At 50.1% G+C, this 18,594-nt stretch overlaps 4 protein-coding genes across 4 annotated transcripts; 2 read left to right on the forward strand and 2 right to left on the reverse strand.

Annotated features, from left to right (window-relative positions):
- Window positions 1-624: 624 nt before the first annotated feature.
- Window positions 625-4,190, reverse strand: SOD (superoxide dismutase). The gene is made up of 4 exons (XM_002364757.2): window positions 2,711-4,190; window positions 2,348-2,389; window positions 1,765-2,145; window positions 625-1,186 (listed from the first exon to the last, which is right to left on the reverse strand). Exons 1-4 carry the CDS (start codon window positions 2,829-2,831, stop codon window positions 1,125-1,127), a joined length of 606 nt encoding a protein of 201 aa, XP_002364798.1. The 5' UTR covers window positions 2,832-4,190; the 3' UTR covers window positions 625-1,124.
- A 1,145-nt stretch (window positions 4,191-5,335) lies between these two features.
- On the forward strand, window positions 5,336-12,011 carry TGME49_316320 (ABC transporter transmembrane region domain-containing protein; the record flags this gene model as incomplete). The annotated part of the gene is made up of 11 exons (XM_018782902.1): window positions 5,336-5,366; window positions 5,504-5,539; window positions 6,123-6,664; window positions 7,203-7,530; window positions 7,993-8,167; window positions 8,529-9,156; window positions 9,490-9,629; window positions 10,227-10,374; window positions 10,605-10,672; window positions 11,255-11,407; window positions 11,867-12,011. The coding sequence occupies 11 exons, from the start codon at window positions 5,336-5,338 to the stop codon at window positions 12,009-12,011; spliced, it is 2,394 nt and encodes a 797-aa protein (XP_018635292.1).
- Window positions 12,012-12,465: 454 nt separating this feature from the next.
- On the reverse strand, window positions 12,466-15,464 carry SOD2 (superoxide dismutase SOD2). Its single transcript, XM_002364759.2, has 4 exons — window positions 14,658-15,464; window positions 14,275-14,316; window positions 13,392-13,772; window positions 12,466-13,175 (listed from the first exon to the last, which is right to left on the reverse strand). Exons 1-4 carry the CDS (start codon window positions 15,028-15,030, stop codon window positions 13,108-13,110), a joined length of 864 nt encoding a protein of 287 aa, XP_002364800.1. The 5' UTR covers window positions 15,031-15,464; the 3' UTR covers window positions 12,466-13,107.
- Window positions 15,431-18,427, forward strand: TGME49_316340 (hypothetical protein). The gene is made up of 3 exons (XM_002364760.2): window positions 15,431-17,046; window positions 17,372-17,560; window positions 17,963-18,427. Exons 1-3 carry the CDS (start codon window positions 16,644-16,646, stop codon window positions 18,100-18,102), a joined length of 732 nt encoding a protein of 243 aa, XP_002364801.1. The 5' UTR covers window positions 15,431-16,643; the 3' UTR covers window positions 18,103-18,427.
- The last annotated feature ends 167 nt before the right edge of the window (window positions 18,428-18,594 follow it).

Raw genomic sequence — 18,594 nt, forward strand, 5'->3', positions numbered from 1 at the left:
TGCAGTGCGTCTGGCAACGTCAGAAGGCTTAGCCTGTGGAATTTGTGCTCTTCGCAACCTCGAGTGGACCAAGTGTGGCAACAACTATACATTAAGCCCGTGTTTAGTAACTTGAGGAAGATGCAGCCTGCTAGTCGGTTGCAATGTCGAAAAAGCATGAGCGAGTTTAGTTCCGTTTATCTATGTTGTGATTGCCGCATGGTGGAACCAAGACCTCATGACATAGTAACACAGCGATGGTAAAAGAAGGGCACAGGTTAGACGGAGGATGGGCTCAGCCACTTTTCTGTACGACGCGTGGCATGAGAGGGTCCGTTACTCGATTCCGGTACACTCCACAGGACGTCCAAACAGTTCATCTGTGCAGTATTACTCACCCTGCATCGAAGGCGGCATCTCCTGTGTATGTTTCTAACAATCATCTCTTGCCTCGTTTTGCATTTCTAGTTGTTGTCAGTCTCAAGTTGTACCAGGGTTGTGAAAAAGGAGCTGAGAGTCATCCCTGACTTCGGTTTGCAAACTTGGTAGCAGCTTCAAACATGGCTACGGTTCTGAAAAGCGGTCCCAAAGCTTCAGGGCTCCGTATTTGTTCCATTTGACGGAGACGGTAGCTCAACGTTTCTTCCGTAAACTGTTTTGGGAGACTGTCAGCTTCCTGTGACAAAGTTCCAAGGCATCCACCGACGTAGGCGGACACAAACTTCACGTGGCTATTAGCTTATTGTACCATTGTCTCTGTACATTTAAGAAGCTTGTTGCGAAATCCCATGCGAGGGGTGCAGCGCCAACGATGCTGGAGTTGCGGCTACAGCCGACTCCTTCACATCGATGCACTACCAGGCCGACCACAGAAAGTGACCTGCATGAACAGTTCTCTCAGGCACCATGGCTTATTGCTTAGTCCGAAACGAAGGAACGCTTGACACGCAGTACAAAATTGCTGCGCACTGTCACAAAAACCGTGTTTCTAAACACACAGCCGCAGCTCTGACATTTCATGAAGAATCAGCCACGCAACCTGTTCACACCTACAACAGAAAGCGCGGCTGCTTCGAAAGACCAGGGTATTCTGGTTGAGTGCGAAGCACGTAAACATTCGCAGATTCCCGTTTGATCATATCACTTCATTTCAAGGCATTCTCCAAGTTCTTGCTGGCGAAGTCCCAGTTTACAACATTCCACCATGCTGCACACATATCACAATAACATGCTCACATATAATGAAGTCCAAGTTTCATCACCAAAAAAATAGAACCAAGGCAGGCCCTGGTGTGAAGAAATCAGAAAAAATTCCCTGGCATCTGAAGTACTGCCGTCTCATCTTCCACTTCCATCCGGATTAAACAGGTTTCAATAGTCTTCAAGTAAGTGACGAAGACAGCAAAACGTCTTCTTCACAGACAAGGGTGGAGGCTAACGTGCTTCCACTCAAACGGATACCTACGAGTAGCGTCTTTGATTTCGGGAAAGTCGAATGGTAGCTATCCGGTCGACGAATGAGTTCACGAATGCAACAGTCGCACTTTTTACTTGACGGTTGAACGCCGCGGTGAGCCGAGACTGGAATGCGTGCACGTTGCGGTTAACACACATATGTGATCGCGAGGTCTTGGAACGTCGGAGTTTTCGTGCGGGTGGCAATCTCTACAAGAGTGGCCCATATAGTAAGGTCGATGGAGAGGACGAGCAGAGTGAAGCACAGCTGGACTCCCCATTCCTGCTTTACGTCATGCTGAGCACCGGCATCTCCTGGATGGTGCCTACCTTTGATGTACGCTGGCCTGTCGTTCTTTCTGTCAAGGTAGTAGGCATGCTCCCATACATCACAGCAAAGGAGCGGCACCTTCATCGGCTCCGTTATCGGGGTGCCCGCATCATGAGTTTGCTCAATGCCGACCTTCTTGCCTTGTTTGTCCCAAACAAGCCATGCCCAACCTGAGCCAAAGTGGCCAGCGGCAACCTTCGAAAACTCGTCCTTAAAGTTCTCAACAGATGTGAATTCCTTCTTGATTTCGTCGAGAAGTCTCCCAGTAGGTTCTCCACCACCACCAGACATTGGTGGCTTCATGCTGCTGAAGTAGAATGTATGATTCCACACTTGAGCCGCATTATTGAAAATGGCTCCAGTAGACGTACGGATCACCTCTGAGCCGATCGTCACACATGCACACACACAGCACACAAACTGTTGGAGCCAGAGAAAGATGTCTTTGAACGCGATAAAGGACAGCTCTACAGTTAAAAGACCTTCACCCTTCGTCACCTCCTGCATGTCATATAATCTAGCTACGCCGAAAGATCTCCTTCCGTGTCTGAGACCTGATCGCAAAACGTCGTCGGGACATACCTTCTAGAGTCTTTCCCGCGAAAGCGGTTCCTTCAATGAAGCCTGCACGCAGACGATCCCACAGCGTCACCACCACAGTTTGCACAGTTTCCCAAGATGTAAGCTGGTTCTGGGTTCCGTATCTCCAACGCGTGAGTGAGATGGGGTTTAAGGGCGCATCGTATCATTTCGAACCTCTCCTGCGGCAGTAATAGTTTCGAGCGCGTGCATTTCATTCAGTGGCAGAAAAAAGCGACGTTCGCCTCTCGGGAGGAAGGCAACCATCTATTTTGATACTAACAAAAAACAGTACACACGTGAGAGATCCTGCAAGTCTACAGACGACGAAACATTTTGTCTAGATTACTTTCGATGTGCCCTCACCATTCAGCTTAGCCACGTAGCCTGCATGGTGTTTGCCATGATGGAACTGAAGTGTCTCCGAGCTGATATGGGGAGCAAGCGCGTCATGCGCGTAGGGGAGCGGGGGCAAAGTGAATACCATGGCGATTAACAAAAAGAAAACGAGAGCCGAATAAAGAAACACAATCGGAAATTTGGCAGCTCACACTTGTGCGTGCCCACGTGACAGCGACGCCTGTTGGAGGGTTCGTGACTACAGGCGAAAACTTTGCGCCACTCAATGGAAGGTTCGCTATAATGTGCAAGCAACCACACACCAAGTTCTTAATATCGCCTTCTCTGTATATCCCAACCATAAATGAACTGCAGCGCGGTATGCCGCTGAAAAGCCAAGTGTACCGGGCGAAGACAGTGTTGTTAAGGAACCCGCTGTCCATGACGCTGTAACGCGGAACACTGCGACGCGAAACACCGTTGGGCGGCGGTTGTGGGAGCAGACACGCGCCGTCGTCGGAGGAGCGCACACCGTGCACCATTCAAGGGAGGTAGCTTTCGACAAAGTGAATCTGGACAACTCAGCTCCTTTATTTGACGCAAGAAGGATGTACTTTTGAGACACAGTAGAACATAACACCCCGGCATCGACTGTCCAGTTGCTCCTGCGCTTCATGGCCTGACCTGCACACGGTGCGCAGCACTTCCCTTTCAGTCAAACGGTGTCTCTCCCGAATCGATGAAATGAGCGGCTGTATAGTAAAGTTCTAGCGGTCTCAGTAGGTTAAATCTCTAGTATTGGTAGGCGTTGACGGTTTACAAGCAGGGTGTTCTGACTCTGCACACGTGAGTCCGCTTGCCGAGTCATTTTTACTCTTACTGCCGCCTTCGTATGAGCCGCGAAGACGACTGGGCGTGTCCGTTGGTTCAGATTAGGATGTTGTTTTAGTACAGAAGTATCCGCGCGCTGCCGCGGTCAGTCCCCTCTTAAGCGCGCACTGTCTGAAACTTCTATCTGGAGCAGCGCAGTCATGTTGAGACTGGCGCAGACAAAAAGCATGTTCGGTGTAGGAGGAGAGTCGGACGAGTTTGTCAAGCGTATTGCGAGACTTTTTGCAATCGAGAGGCTAACGTGTCGAAGTTGCGCTGTCTTCATCTGCAACTTGCACGACCTGCAGTATGAGAGTTCCCAGAACGCTAATGGCGTTCGCCATGAAGCATACGGTGTGTGGCACTGAAAACACGGCAAACGGCAAGAAATGACGTGCCCAACGAGTGGAAGTTCATTACGAACATTGCCGGCACGCACTATTATCACACCGAATACGTCGTTACAGAGCTAGTGGTGGTTGGCTCAAAACGCAAAACGAGGCGCTGAAGAGAAAACAAAGAAGCAAGAAACTGGAGCCATGCACGTCTCGAAGGGCGGCAGAGGTCGACATGCGGGTGCTGACCAACCGCTTTATTTTCACCTGGTCACTATCCATCGGGAACAACTTTACGGGGGAACTTAGCTGCTAAAGTGTACAGGTGTCATGCTGTCCAGAATCATGAACTTCCGTCAGCGAGTTTTACTCTGCACTGGGGGGCGCGGTGCAACGATCCAAAATTCCCCCCACCCTGTGGTGCTGTCTCGTGCCCGGGCTCCCCGAGCCCCAGTTGCGCACAATCAGTACATACAAAGCACACGACAGCGAACCCACGCACACAAGTGGAAATCCTGCAGTTGGAACAAGTGGTTTGACGAGGTCTCTGATTCTACGTTTGTCGGCATCGCCTAAAGCTTTCCTGTTCTTTTACTCTAGGGGGTTAGCACAGGGTCATGATCTTAGCCACGATTGCTGCGTATCTTGACAGCACTTTGCACGGTTTACTTTTGTGTCTGCGGTTGGTCACGTCCAACAGAACACTGTCTCCTATCTTTCTGGAAGGAGGAGCTCCCACAGAAATGCCTTCGCTTTCCACTACGCAGGTGCAAGCGACAGTCCACTTCGCCAACCCTCCCTGCACGCTAGTGTGTGATCCGCGTGTTTGCGTGGCTTGATAAAAACCTGTGCTGAGAATTGGGTGTAGGGTTTGTTGAACGGCCTATTCGGTTATAATTCATGTGTAGCCGTGTACAGTGCAGCTACGCCAGAGACTGTGTTTAGCCTTTGTCTCCAGGACAGCACTCGCGCAGCGCGGTTGGCGCCACCGGCGAGTTTTGTCTCAATCGAAAATTCGCAATCCTTTTGATCTGCGACGCAGAAAACCCCTGAGGCTGAAGGGTTATGTAGCATGAACTCCGCTCGATTGCCGCTCTCTGCTGTGCTTCAATGGAATCGAGGTCACCAGGCACACTGCTCTGTCGTCCCCCGAGCAGTTCCTTCTGTCGACGTGTGCCTCTGAACAGCCGAGAAAATGAAGGTACAGGGTCCATCAACGAAGCTTTTCTTTCAGGCGATTCACTTGATACCAGTGTTTCCTCTGAAGATCCGAGCTGTCTCGAGCCGTTGCAACACGGCCATCCAGAACCATTTGCACGGCCTAACGTACCAGGCGGCAAATCGTTGTCAACTGTTTCCGCCTCAGAATCCGAACACGGCACGGGCTGCTACCGTGAAGTCCCGACTACAGCCAATGTGACACTCTTCGCAGAACTGCAAGAGTCAGATGGGTCCTGTTCCAGGGTTAGCTCTCTCAGGTCTGAATGCGGTTCACCTCATGCATTAGTTCTACGAGATGGCATTAGCACTAAATGGAATAAGAGCACAGAACGACGTAGAGGTTGTCCCGCCTCGTCTTCCGCCTCTCAGCCCCATGTTTTACTTGAATCTCAAGCGAGCCCCGTTGATGGGGTTCCCGGTTCGACTGTCGGTAAGAAAGCTGAGGCTGCAGATGCGACCCGTGGGAATGTGCCGCCAAACGCGGACGTCGATCGTGGTTTCGAAAGCCGTAGTATCCGACGCACGTCGTGGAAATGCAGTGCCAATGAGTTTCTATACAAAACGATCTCACTAGAAAAAACATTTTTTGCCACGACGACGCGAGCTACGAGCCTTACTTAGTGGACTAGGGATTACCCAGCGTCTGTCAGTACGGGACCCCCGGCTACGCTTCATCTCCTCCAGGAGGAAGTAGTACATGCTAAATTCCGCTCTAGCTGACACTTTGTTCCTCCCAAAGCTGCCTGTTTCCGTCACACATGTCTTGGGGAGTCTAGTGTTCACGAAATCGGTCACCGGCTACTTGCTCTCGATTGCTGCTCTTTTGGGCTTCCAAACTCCTTCGTTGAGGCTGCGTAGAGACGAGAGACGCGACAAAATGCCATGAGATGATAACGAATGATAGATAACAGCACACACGCGTCGCGTCTGGGGCAACCGCGTCAGCAACACTGACCATATGTCACCAAAATGACAAGGGATGATAATACTTGTTTCTTGTTCGTTGCCTTTAGGTTCGAAAGGTGCCGGTGACAGCCCAAGATATGAAGGTAATGCCGTTTCTCATGAGGATGGAACCTGCGAGGACGGTGTCTGTATTCGAGACAGCCTCAGTAGTACTCACGGACAGTCTTCGTGTTTTCGCCTGACAGAAATACGCGTAAGAGGATACCAACAACAACACCTACCTGCCCTTTGCCTGCCACACTCTCCCAGCCGCTGTAGTATAAGCTGGACCAGTTGGCCACCAAGTTCTGAAGACTCGGTCGACTCTGGAGGCGACTGCGGCACAGGGGTGGGGTGGTTTTGTGAATGGGAAGACGACACATGGGAATCACACACAACCGCACAAAGAGCAATGCTCTTCCCAGGAGATCCGTCATTTCAGACACCTGCCGGATATACGTATCCACAACTACCAGACCCTGATACTTTACCTACGCCGACGCTATGGCATCAGATCAGATTGGCGAAAAAATTGTGGTACTTTACGGGACCTGATCGGCATTTAATGGCGACGGCAGCACTGTGTATGGTGCTTGCCGCTGCGGCGCACGTAAGTAGAGTGGTATGCAAAAAAACGCTCGTTCTCTGGAACACTGTGACCGAGCCACTGAGATGAGCTGGTGCAGCTGGGAAAAACGTGTGAATCCAGCCGATTTCCTCGTGCAGGCTAAGTATACAATGATGCAGTCTTTGAGGCCGCGACCGTGTGGTTGTTTTTTAAGCATCAGGGCCCATCCCGCCGCTTGTGAGGCAGCCACGCCTGTTTTATCTAATGGAACTGCAAGAAATCGTGTTGCTTTGTTTGTCTGACAACTTCAAGGCAGTTGAGCATCTTTCATTTATTTGCAGATGGGATATGTTTGATAGCAGTCACCATATCAGGGGAGAAGGTCATCGTAAACACTGTCGACCAAGGTGCACTGTTTCTGCTCTCCTTTTCTAGTGATCAGTGTCGGAATCAAAAACCCTTACCAACAAATTCATGAACTGTTCTTAATCCGCTATAATATGTGCACCAGAGCGAAAGCAACGCGCGGCTCTGTCATGATCAGAGGAGATTTGCATGTTTGTGTTTCCCTACCTCGCAGGTTTGCATTCCCCATTTTGTGGGTACTGTGGTGGATACGGAAAGTCAAATGGAAGTCAAGCACGCCATCATTTGTCTTGTACTGGCAGCAGCGATTCACGTGTTGCTAAATGGACTGAGAGCGGGCTTGCTACATCTGGCTCTGGTTAAATCCAAGCTGCGCTTGCAACAACGTCTTTTCTCTCGTCTTCTCATGGCAGACATGAATTTTTTTCAGCAGCATGCTCCCGGCGGGTTGTCAGCGAGGCTCTGTGTCGACTGCTCGAAAGTCTGCGACATTTTCTTGATGAACCTGAACGTATTCCTCAGGTCACTCATGCAGATTGCTGGTAACTAGTGCTTTCAGGCTCGCTCTTACACCAACAGAGAAAAACTGCCCTATCTGGCGGATCGTCCTGTTATAACTGCATAAGTGGTATTGGAACTGATTTGGTTTGGATGAACTAGAAGGAGAATGCCAATAACAAGAGAGCTCACTTCTACGGCCCCATTCAATCTTTTCAAGGTGTGATTGTGGATCATATGAAACCCAGAGGGAGCTTATTCATTGTCCGTGTCTTTGTCTCGACTCAGTGGAGTCGCCCTCCTAAAGTGGATTCGACTGCAGTTGTAAATACCTTCAATATCTTCTTGCATAGGCCGCAAATTATCAACATCGTTGACACCGGGGCATGTGTGTGCAATCAGGGTACCTCCAGCGTTCAAGGTGACCCCTACGGGTAGACCCAGGAAATGGCGGTCGATAACGAGAATATGTGGCTTCAGTTGTTGTTTGTGTCTGCTACTGACAGGCATTTTGGTGTTCATGGCCGGAATGAGCAAGGAGCTAGTGCTTGTCGTCTGCTTTAGTCTTCCTGTTTTCTTCTGGGGAGTCCACCAGGTTGGCATGCGTACTCAGCGGCTCTCGACGTTGGCGCAGACATGCCTCGCTGACTCCAACAAGGTGGTACATGACGTTCTGTCGAAGTAAGCAACGCATGTTTAACCCAAGACTACTATCGGCAAGTGTTTTTTGTTTACCATACTTGCCTTCAAAATGCAGATTTGCGATATTAGTTGTTCCTGTGAATCATTCTTCCCCTCACTGGCAAATCTTCCAAAAACAGATCCCTCCCCATCTTTTCCTATTTCGCCCTATTGTCCTCTGTTGTCGACGAAGCAGCTATATAGTATACATTATCATCATCACTTCGAGAGGAAGGAACTTCCGGCAAAGTCACTTTTCGTCGGTGCCAACATATTGTGGTGTAGTTGCATCAACAGCATGTTTCATCAACATGCGGCAATTTGATGGGAAGGTCGCACACATGTGATATTGGATGCGCAGCATACTTTCAACAAAGGTCCACACAGGCGAGCTCCGAGAGCTGCAGCGTTTTGGTGAACGATCAAAACGCTATTTCTGTATAGAGAAACAGAAAGCGCTGCTCAACAGCTGCAACCAGTTATTGATAACGGCGGTGCCACAATTCTGCACAGTTGTGCTCCTAATTGTGGGAGAACGGTTGGTGAAGCAGAACAGGGTGCCGGTGGGCACATTGGTTACCTGTATGCTGTATCAACAGCAGCTTGCATCCGCGTTCAGTAGCGTAGGAAACGTGTATTCTACTTTCATGGAAGCCTTCGGAGCAGCTCAATATGTTATCTCCCTGATCGGTATTAAACCTGAAAGCGGGTACTACCTTCCTCGTTTGATGCCATACTCACGGGCCTTGAAGGAACAAATGGAGCCGATGCTAGCAGCTACACAACCAGACACGGAGGTCAGCCCTATGGAGACCAAAGTCAATGACCAGAAACCCATGGGAGAGTGGCGAGCTTGTTATGTTCATACCGACGTGGACTACTTTGAAGTTCAAGGGGAGATACTCTTCTGCAACGTGGTATTCCGTTATCCTGGGAGACCTGCAATTCCTGTCCTCAATGGTGTTAACATTCACGTCTTACCAAAGGAGGTACGTCTGCACGAGAGACGAAAACTGTTGCGGGAGTGCAAAGTAAATCGTGATATTTCTTGCGGGCATTTACATTCCCTAAAGCCTCAACCACGCTCACAGACTAGCTGTAGATCCCTATAAGGGGCTGTACCGGTGATGGGCCTCCCGGACAGAAATAACAGCTTCAAACAAAAGTTTAAGTTACGGACATCTCGACTTTTACTTTCATCAACAGGGAGCGCCAAGTGATCTTGAAGGTCAACACGAGCGTAGTTCAGGGGCGTTGGCTTTCCTCGTAACGGATAGACCAGAAGCTGGATTATTAACATGTGGTGTCTGACTTCTTTACAGTTCGTTGGAGTGGCAGGTGCCAGTGGAAGCGGCAAGACGACACTGCTGCGATTAATCGACGGCCTCGTTCATGCTGATCAAGGCGCGGTTTTTTTAGATGGTCGAGATGTTCGGTATCTGGATCCCATGTGGTTGAGAAGGTATTGTCACTGCAACCTCAATAAACTACTGTTTACACAGCCGCTGTCCCCCCAATATCATATCTTAACTACTCCAGACCGTTCCATAATCACACTGCTGTTGCAGTCGGTAGCACCAACCCACGGTGGCATTCACTGCCTATTAACGGTTGTTGCGTCTTAGCCCTTGAAGCAGTTCATGCCTTCAGTGTAGTTGACACAGCATCGTGGCATGGACTGTCGGGAGCGCCAATTAATCAAATAATCGTCCTCGAATGTCTGGCGCACCAGATTAAAACTGCTGGCATCGTAATGCCTTGAGGGCCCAGACCGGGACCGTAACCGAGGAGCCTCTGAAGCCAGCCTTCTTGAGTTGCTCCGAAGTTACGTGCTAGAGGCTACATCGGGGTCTGTAGAGTAGAGCCTCGTAGGCCTATATGTTCTGTGGTCTATGATCATTAAGCGTGTCAATTCGCTTGCGATTCAACTACGTTCTTTGATGGCTACCACCACTTGGGGGGGCGCTCATAACACGCACGGGCGTGGCAATGTCAGCAGCCGACGCTTGCCAAAATGGATTGGTGTCCGACTTTGTCTTGAGGCTGTGTATATGCGCAGACAAGTTGGGGTTCTTTGGCAGGACCCAGATATCATGTCAGGCACAGTGCAGGACAACTTGTACTATGGAGTGGGAAACCCGGCTCCTCTGCCCTGCTACAGCAACGAAGTCTGTATGCGAGCGAAAAAACTCAGATTCACTGAAACTGTAAGCAGTGGTTGCATGGGAGCGTAGAATAGTTATGTGGAAGATTACGCCGCCGTGGGCAACTGTAGCAATTTAAATGGCACCTCAAGATGTGTCGAGCGCTGCACTAGATAATAGCAGGCGTACTTCTTCACTGATCATGGGCGGAACCTTGTTGGACCACAAGTATGTAATGTAGTAGAGCAGGATTACATAGTAGGAGGCAAGCTCTTCTCCAGCTGTTTTTACAGTTCCCTGCAGGTTACGATACCGAAGTGGGCGAAAAAGGCAATAAACTGAGCTGCGGCCAGCGAGTGAGGTACGGCTGTGGCAGCATGCTCCTTTCCTCTTGCCAGCCGCAAGCCTACATCAGAATCCTTGACACTGTTCTTGGCACAGTTTCCTGTGGCAAGTCTCTATTCTCTTGCGTCTCTGCTGCCCTCTGTACCAGGTTCAGTTGGGCGTTTTGTTCAGCGTGGTTCATTGCTTGCAACAAGGCGCCCGCATCTGTCGTCTTAGCGCAGTGACAGTTGCAATGCTTCAGCAAGTCGAGCCTGACAACAGTTGATCGTCGTTACTGTGATTCGACCACCAACAGTACTTTGTCCATGTAAAGCTATCGTTCGTTCTATCAAATACGGACTAGCAGTTTTGTGACATATGCAAGTGCAATCAAAAACGGCCAGGGAAAAGTGTGCTACTTGTCGATCGGCGGATTAGACTTTCTCGAGAACAGAGCCATTGCGGCCATCAAATGCTTTCTTGTGTGCCTTTAACGTCTATCAGGGCCATGGCTTCTGTGTACCCCCGGGTAATTTCCTTCGCGAAGCAACCTGTGGAAGGCGGTTCTGTGGCTGCTGCACCTGCACTGAGTGTACCGTTCGGTATTTTTCCTTGTCAGACTGGCGCTTGCCCGCATTCTTAACCGACAACCGCGTATCCTACTCGTTGATGATCCACTAAAACAGATGGGAGCTGCAGGAGGAGATACTACGTTACAGGATGTGCTGCAGGCCCTCAGGGGACAAGTTACGATTTTGGTCACAGTCCGGAGGTATGTTCAAGCGCTCATGTCACAGTTATTAGTTCAGGATTTGGCCAACGCATTTTGTGAGGCCACCGAAAACGTAAGCGTAAGGGTGACAAAATGACACCCCTGTAGACGTGGCTTGGCAGAGATATTTTGTGGACGTAACTTGAATTCGTATTCTAAAATAATCTCGAATTTTCTTAACAGTCACTGGTCAAGTGAAGTCGTATGCATATTAATGCCCTAAGCTGCGGTGATTTCCACTGCGAAGCTGGTGAAACGGAAACCGTTTTTTCGAGGTGGATGTTTTGAGCACATGAACGTGTCTGAAATGCCTCAGCCATTGTGGTGTCTTACAGGTGTGTCCTGAAGCGAAGGAGTATCCACAACCTATTCTCTGTAGCATGGCTCAGTCTGCCTATCGGTGAACTGTAATAATCGTCCATCAGAGGGGTGCCTATGTTGTGTATGCTCGCACTGCAGTCTGGAAACAGCCAAGGCCTGCGACAGAATATACGTTCTGGAAAGAGGTGTCGTCGTGCAGGAAGGCCACCATGAATCTCTCATGCAAGAAGAAAGCGGAGCCTACCGTTCCCTAATCTTAACGGAAAAAATGCTCCACATGTAACCTCCGGTCAAAAAGCTTGAACACAACCTTCCCTCGCTCACTGTTGTCCTTGACTGTCCAACTGAGTAATTCATCTCAAATGTGTCTGCCCAGATGTGGATGAAAACTACTGTCGCAGCAACAGGCCCTCCAGAAACGGCTTAAGGCACAGCAGCACTTTGTCCAGATACATTTAATGAGGAGGATAACGGGAGAGGCAGAAAGCTTGACTGCCTCTGCGGTGCCGACACCCCATCTCCGGAGCAGGGGTCTTATCTGCATTGCCTCCAATATTTGCTTGGTTAGTGTTCCTAGGCTACTGATCCTTGGTGGGGCAGTTTCGGTTTCAGTGTGCCTTTGCTAGTACGTAGTGTCGAGATACCAAGAGACAGTGGTGCGCCCAGATGCACTGGTTCTCCTTCCTTAAAAATAAGACATCATTATTGTCTTGTACAGCACATTCTCTGGCGCAAGACTGCCTCTTTGGCATCAAGAAAAGGATGACGCCTACAGCTAAGAGCCATTCGCTACCCTCCACACGCCAGTCACCAACATCCTTACCGTCAAATGGATTTGGAACTTCAGTCTACGTTAATCCGCGATGAGTAGTAGTATGGATTATCAGCTGTCACGGTTATCGGTCTCCGTTTACAAATGAGTCGCTGTCAACAAACGCGACTGTCTCCTTCAGTGTGGTCTCACGCCGCTCATCCCGAGAGAAGATATAATCACATGGAAAGGTTGTAGTAGCAAGAATATATACTCACGCCTCGGAGCATGCAAAGCACGACCACATGCACGTGAGTCATCTCGAAATAAGAGGAGCGAAGTCTAAGTTGGAACACCGACTTGCATCATCATCTGAAGGTCTGGCATTGAAACAGGAAAACCGCCAAAAGTGCATCACTTGCCGAAGCCGTCACCGCCGTCGTTGTGCGCGATCAACGTTGTCACCAGAAAACAGACTTGGTGACTAAAGCTATCCAGGGTTCACGACGAGGCACAAAACCGGAGGCTCCAACAAATTTCCCTAACTTGAACCTCTCTTCATTCGGATGACGCACAAATGACCATCGGCACTGATATAATTATGTTCCTCACCAAGACGATTGTTTCGCTAGTTGCTTTCAAGTGCTTTCACCAAGTTCTCAGCTGCGAAACCCCAGTTGACAACGCTCCACCATCCTGAAAAAACAACAACCGCGCACGTGTATATCGCCGATAACATGCTCGTTTCTCTATTGGATGCCTGCCGTTACCAACATGGAGTGCCACCTTGAAAGTGCACAGTAGGTGGCGTATCGAGAGACCCGCCTCTACGGGGCAAACACACATGACACTCAACAGAGGGTCATCTTGTCCCTGAAGACCAACGCAGGAACAGGACAGCTTTTCACCTACCTTCAATGTACGCCGGCCTGTCGTTCTTCTTATCCAGGTAATATGCGTGCTCCCAAACGTCGCAGCACAAGAGGGGGACCTTCATTGTATCTGTGATTGGCGTATTTGCGTCGTGCGTCTGTTCGAGAACAATTTTCTTTTGTTGCTTGTCCCAAACGATCCATGCCCATCCTGAACCGAAATGGCCTGCCGCTAGTTTGGAAAACTCATCCTTGAACTGGGCGAAACTACTGAAAGCTGCCTCGATCTCTTTCTTGAGCAGGCCATCGGGCTCACCCCCACCTCCAGCGGAAGCTGGTTTCATGCTCTTGAAGTAGAATTCGTGGTTCCATGCTTGTGCTGCATTGTTGAAGATGGCTCCCGAAGAGTTCTTGACGATGTCTGGCACGACCGACAAGAGGACACACGACGAAAGACGCAGAGGAGGGTGTTTCAGGATTCGAAAGGGGGTCACACAGCTTTTTGCACAACCTCTCCATTTCCGATTCATTGGCTGATGTTGCGTATCACACACATGCATCTCCCTGATACAGCATTCAGTCTCACGTCCTGGCGGTATACCGGACAGATCCGCCGGGTCTCTACAGCCAAGTCACTGCTCACAGCTGTCGTTTACATCCACCTCACGTGTCTCGTGTGATATTTGAAGAAGCACTTTAAGCTGCTCTTCACACACTATCTACGAAAGAAAACTGTACGTTTGTCATTCATTCATTATTATAGGACAGATCACTGGGTAGCTTATCATCTCCATCTCCCCCTGGTCTTTTCCACTGTAGCATCGTAGTCTCAAGAGACACTCCCTCTCAACACAGCCTTTTTATCACACATCGCGTTTCAAAGACGGCTGACTTAACAGGAAACAAATGCGAATGCTCCTCACCTTCGAGTGTCTTATCAGCGAACGGTGTGCCTTGAATGAAGCCTGAAGAAAGGCGTGAAAATGCGAGATAAAGGTATACGGAACGCGTCAACATGAATCGTTTTTATCAATTCACAACGCAATGAGGATTATACCGCCTCAGCTTACCAGCCTCCGTAGCAGCATCAGCTGGCAGCACCCCTACTCCCACCCCCGTTTCTGCTCTGACAGTCTTCTGTCCCGTGCTGCAGAAATATCACACGCATATTATTTCGTCATTCAAACGTGCAAAACGCTTCACAGCTGTTATGTGGTGGTTCGCACTACCCATGATAGCTGGCCACCGGCAGTTGACGTTAGTCACTACCTCACTCCGCAAACCAGGTTCAAATTTCACATCGTACCATTCAACTTGTTGACGTAGGCAGCGTGGTGTTTTCCATGGTGAAAGCGAAGAGTCTCTGCACTGATGTGTGGCGCCAGGGCGTCTTCGGCGTACGGGAGGGGAGGCAGTGTGAAAGCACAGGCGTTTGTGGAGAAACAGTGGGCATCTCGCTGTAGGTAAGGAGACCGCACGTGGGCAATTCTGCCTTGCACAGTTTTGTTGCACGAAGAAAGCGACGCGGATGGAGGACACAAATGCAGAAAGCGAGACGTCACTTGGCGTGGGCCGTGAGACGTGGTGAGAGCAGCCGTCTCCAGTGCGAGGCCAATCGGCGCCGCGACTAGGGCAGCCGAAAGGCGGAGTGCTGGCACTAGGACAGCTGTGATGGACATTGTGACTCAGAGCGAAGCAGGAAACGCGAAGATGAGAACAAAGTCTTCCACCTTGAAGTCCCTACGGAGGTGAAACGATTCTGTGTCGAGTAAACTGCTCGAGAGGAATCTGTTACCACAGCAGCGAAGTAGGTGACGCAAATGTGATAGTCGTCCGCATGTGTCGGCTTCATGCTGTGCGTGCAAAGTCGATAGTCCGCTCAGGTGGTGTTGAGCCCGGTCCCAAAATCCAGCCGGTAACCTATTTGGTGCTCTTATGGGGTGAAAATGAGTGTATGACAGACAGCTGTGCTTGAGATTTATCATGGATAAGCCGTTATCAGTGAGGCAGATCGTCCCTCATTTGAAGATTCCTACAGCGAAGTATCCGCTTATCGGGCCGGTCCCACTGATGAGCTGTGTCGTTTTCGAGAGTTGCTGCCAGTCATAACGCCTGCATGCAGCGCTATTCCTAGAAAAGAGACGCGAAAAAAAGAGTCTCCCTGAATCGTGCTACGTAGACTACGGACCATCGCCAAAGCGTTATACACAAGCCCTGCAAAACGAACGGTAACGTACACGTACAGGCAACCTGGCGCTGATGAGCCGTCAACACCGACGTTTTCCACAAGTTGCTATTGGGTGCCGCTAGCTGCTGTTGTTTGATAGCCTCAACAAAGCTGCCGCCATCCGCGCGAGAAATCAGTACCGTCGCGGGCAAGCTGCTCGTTCACGGTGTCGGTCCGATTTTGTTACCGACCGTCCGGTAAGGCAGGACACACCGTGGCGGAAGTCTTGAAATGCGGTGTTGCCCGTTTTGAAGAACCGGCCCCGAGCAAGTCCAATGAGGCTCTCTCCATTCCTTGGGAAGAATCGAGGTCCGGGTGCTAGCAAGCGCAACGCTCGACACACAATAACTCATTGCACGATTTTTCCTCCTTTGTCATATCCCTTGTAAAGTGTGTTTACTTTGCAGATTCAGCTAAGCCGACCTTTGCAGAAGTATTTTTTCCGTTGCGTATTCCGGGCTTTTTATTTCGTTTGGACCCTTGTGCAATAGGCCATAACCGGACGAATACACTCCCGTGTCGAAACCGGTGTCATCCGTGGCAGTCCGCTGTTCTTGCGGGTGCGTTGTCGAGGTGTTCTTGGCCCGTTGATTTGTCATTGTCGTGATTTCCCTCTCTTGTAGTGATTTCCTTGGCACTCTGCCTTTAGTTGACGTAGGAAAATTAGCTGTGTGTCGGCAACTGGCCGTCAACAGCGCAGTTTAGGAAGAGATTTGTGCACGTGACGAGCCAGCCAAAGACCGCGTTCCGTGAACGTGAGGCGCGAGCCGCCAACAGCTAAGGAAAACTCCAGAAGCATATCAGGCGAGGTTTTTGCTATTCGAAAATTCCAAACAACCCGAAAAAAGGTGCCAGTGTTAAGCGGGGACACTCGTCGTCGTTGTGTGCTTTTTTAGAACACCGCTAACTGCTCGAACGTGCGCCGATCGCTTGCTACCCGGGACAAGGCGAAAACAAGTAGAGAGATCTTACCTACATTGTCGCCGCTTGAACACACCCTGGCGGTTTCGCTCCGAGTCAGTACGAAGCAGTCTCTGTGTCCCCGTGGAACTACCTGAAAGCACCATGGATCCTAAAGAGGAGACTACAAAGAATGCGCCTTCTGGGGAAGAGGCACAACAACCCAAGAAAGACGAGACACAAGCAACTGTGGAGAATGGTGACTCTTCAGTTCCGGTCCAAGCGGTGAAGTCCGAAGTTTCCATAGCCGACCGGGGGGCAGCAGAGTCGACAGATGACTTGAGTGGAAAGCTTGCACCCAACTCAGGCGTTGTGAGTTTCGGGGAATCTGCTGCTGGCAGTGGCACGTTCGACAGCGAGGAGCTGCAGAACTATCTCAAGCGCCAAGCAACCACCACCATGTTTGGACTTCCCTCGCGGTTCTTCGAAAGCAAAGAAGGTTTTCGAGTCTGGGGAGCGGAGAAGCTTACAGATCCCGCGGTGCAGCCTTACGACGACCACGATCCGAGTAAGATGATAGCACCGTGCCTTCTGAACAGATTCAGAGGCGACTCAAATGTGGTAGTGGTCGTGTTGTTGGGGATTGGAGGGACCTTTTCTGTCATGCGTTCACCGCTGGAGGTACTTTCATGTCATGGATGCATCCACCACCACAAACCACTGTTGCGTAGTCTCCTCGATGCGACCTATCGATATGAATTGTGCAGCGGAAGTGAATGTGCTACCGTATTTAGTATGGATGTCGTAGACTTACTTATCGGCGAGCTAGCGTGCTTTTTTCACTGACAAGTGATGGTCATGTTGTCTCTGTATGCTGTAATTAATGTGCGCAGACCTACCCAAGCCCTTCCATGTCTCGTTACCTGGGTACCACCCGAGTCTCTGCACGTACGTTCTAGCAAAGAGCGAGAAGGCTCCCCGTGATCCGCTCCTCGGACCGGAGATCTCCATCTACCCACCTACGTGGATTCCGCACTGGGAACCTGATCCCAACTTCAAGCCACAGGCTTACAACTTTAACTGTAAGTTAGTGTGTAACCGCCCCTCGCTGTCAAGCCATGAACTTTATCCGGAAAGAGTATCAGACACAACATTTTGTCATTTTGTGTTCCGACTACGGCATATTTAGAGGTCGGTCTTCGCATTGTCTGAGCAGCAATCGCAGGGTAGGTAGTGGAAATCAGTGTTTGTTCACGCTGTGCACACATAATACGCTACGGCGGTCCATTGTTTTCCCACTTCCGCATACAGGTACTAGATCCTTCAGTGAAATCATACGAGACGCGAAAGTTTTTGGACTTCCACAGACGTTTCTACTACGTGTCTGTTGACAGCCTTAGTGGATGGTGGCCTACCCGCGCAGAAGTACGGTTTGCAACTTTCCTTATGTTGGCTGTGCTTGTGTGTGTTCCTCTTTTGCTCAGGGGAGGAGAACGGCACTTTTCAGATGGAGCGGTTGCCATACCCGAAAGCAGTCTTCGATCCAGCAGACGGATCTGCGCACGGAATGTACAAGCAAGCCTACCCTTACACAGCGTACCCATACGGTGTTCCACGAGTCTAATCGTTCACGCTGCTTTCCTTTTTTGGAATAAAAGTGGTCAAGTCGTAGTATAAGTAAACACAAGGGATCGTTCCTCATAGTTAGCGACTTCCGAACGGCAGTGCAGGTTGCAAAATGGCCCTGACGGGTCGTGAGGCCAGTTGTTTGGTAGTCACTGTGTGTTCCGGGGATCTGCTGTGGAACTGAAGGCAGTCTTGCCTTGCTGTCTGAAAAGCCTTTACCTCAGCCTCTTTCCACTCCTGTTAAGCGAATCGGCCTCGTTTGGCGTTGTTCCAACCCACAAACTCTTTCCTGTAGAAAGCTATAAAAACTTTTCTTTCGCCAACCAAGTGCTACTGACAGAACCCTCGCAGCATGTGTAGGGCGTTGAAGCTGTAGAGCGTTACTACCTTGTCAGTTTCAATACCAAAAGAGAAACTGTTTTCTACGTGCCGGCATGTGTTCTAGAGTACCATGTATTTCGTGTTAGTTCGGGCGTGGCGGCGTTAGCAC

The sequence above is a fragment of the Toxoplasma gondii genome, chromosome XI (genome assembly GCF_000006565.2).
Source record: "Toxoplasma gondii ME49 chromosome XI, whole genome shotgun sequence".
Taxonomy (NCBI): Eukaryota; Apicomplexa; class Conoidasida; order Eucoccidiorida; family Sarcocystidae; genus Toxoplasma; species Toxoplasma gondii.

Coding starts and splice junctions, on each gene's coding strand:
- SOD2 (XM_002364759.2), bottom strand. CDS start 15,030: ATGTCCATCACAGCTGTCCTAGTGCCAGCACTCCGCCTTTCGGCTGCC. Junction 13,773..14,274: donor CGCTGATAAGACACTCGAAG/GTGAGGAGCATT, acceptor CGGTCGTGCCAG/ACATCGTCAAGAACTCTTCG. Junction 13,176..13,391: donor CAGGCCGGCGTACATTGAAG/GTAGGTGAAAAG, acceptor TTGTTTTTTCAG/GATGGTGGAGCGTTGTCAAC.
- TGME49_316340 (XM_002364760.2), top strand. CDS start 16,644: ATGGATCCTAAAGAGGAGACTACAAAGAATGCGCCTTCTGGGGAAGAG. Junction 17,047..17,371: donor TTACGACGACCACGATCCGA/GTAAGATGATAG, acceptor TAATGTGCGCAG/ACCTACCCAAGCCCTTCCAT. Junction 17,561..17,962: donor ACAGGCTTACAACTTTAACT/GTAAGTTAGTGT, acceptor TCTTTTGCTCAG/GGGAGGAGAACGGCACTTTT.
- SOD (XM_002364757.2), bottom strand. CDS start 2,831: ATGGTATTCACTTTGCCCCCGCTCCCCTACGCGCATGACGCGCTTGCT. Junction 2,390..2,710: donor CTACGTGGCTAAGCTGAATG/GTGAGGGCACAT, acceptor GTCTGCGTGCAG/GCTTCATTGAAGGAACCGCT. Junction 1,187..1,764: donor CAGGCCAGCGTACATCAAAG/GTAGGCACCATC, acceptor ATATGTGTGCAG/CATGGTGGAATGTTGTAAAC.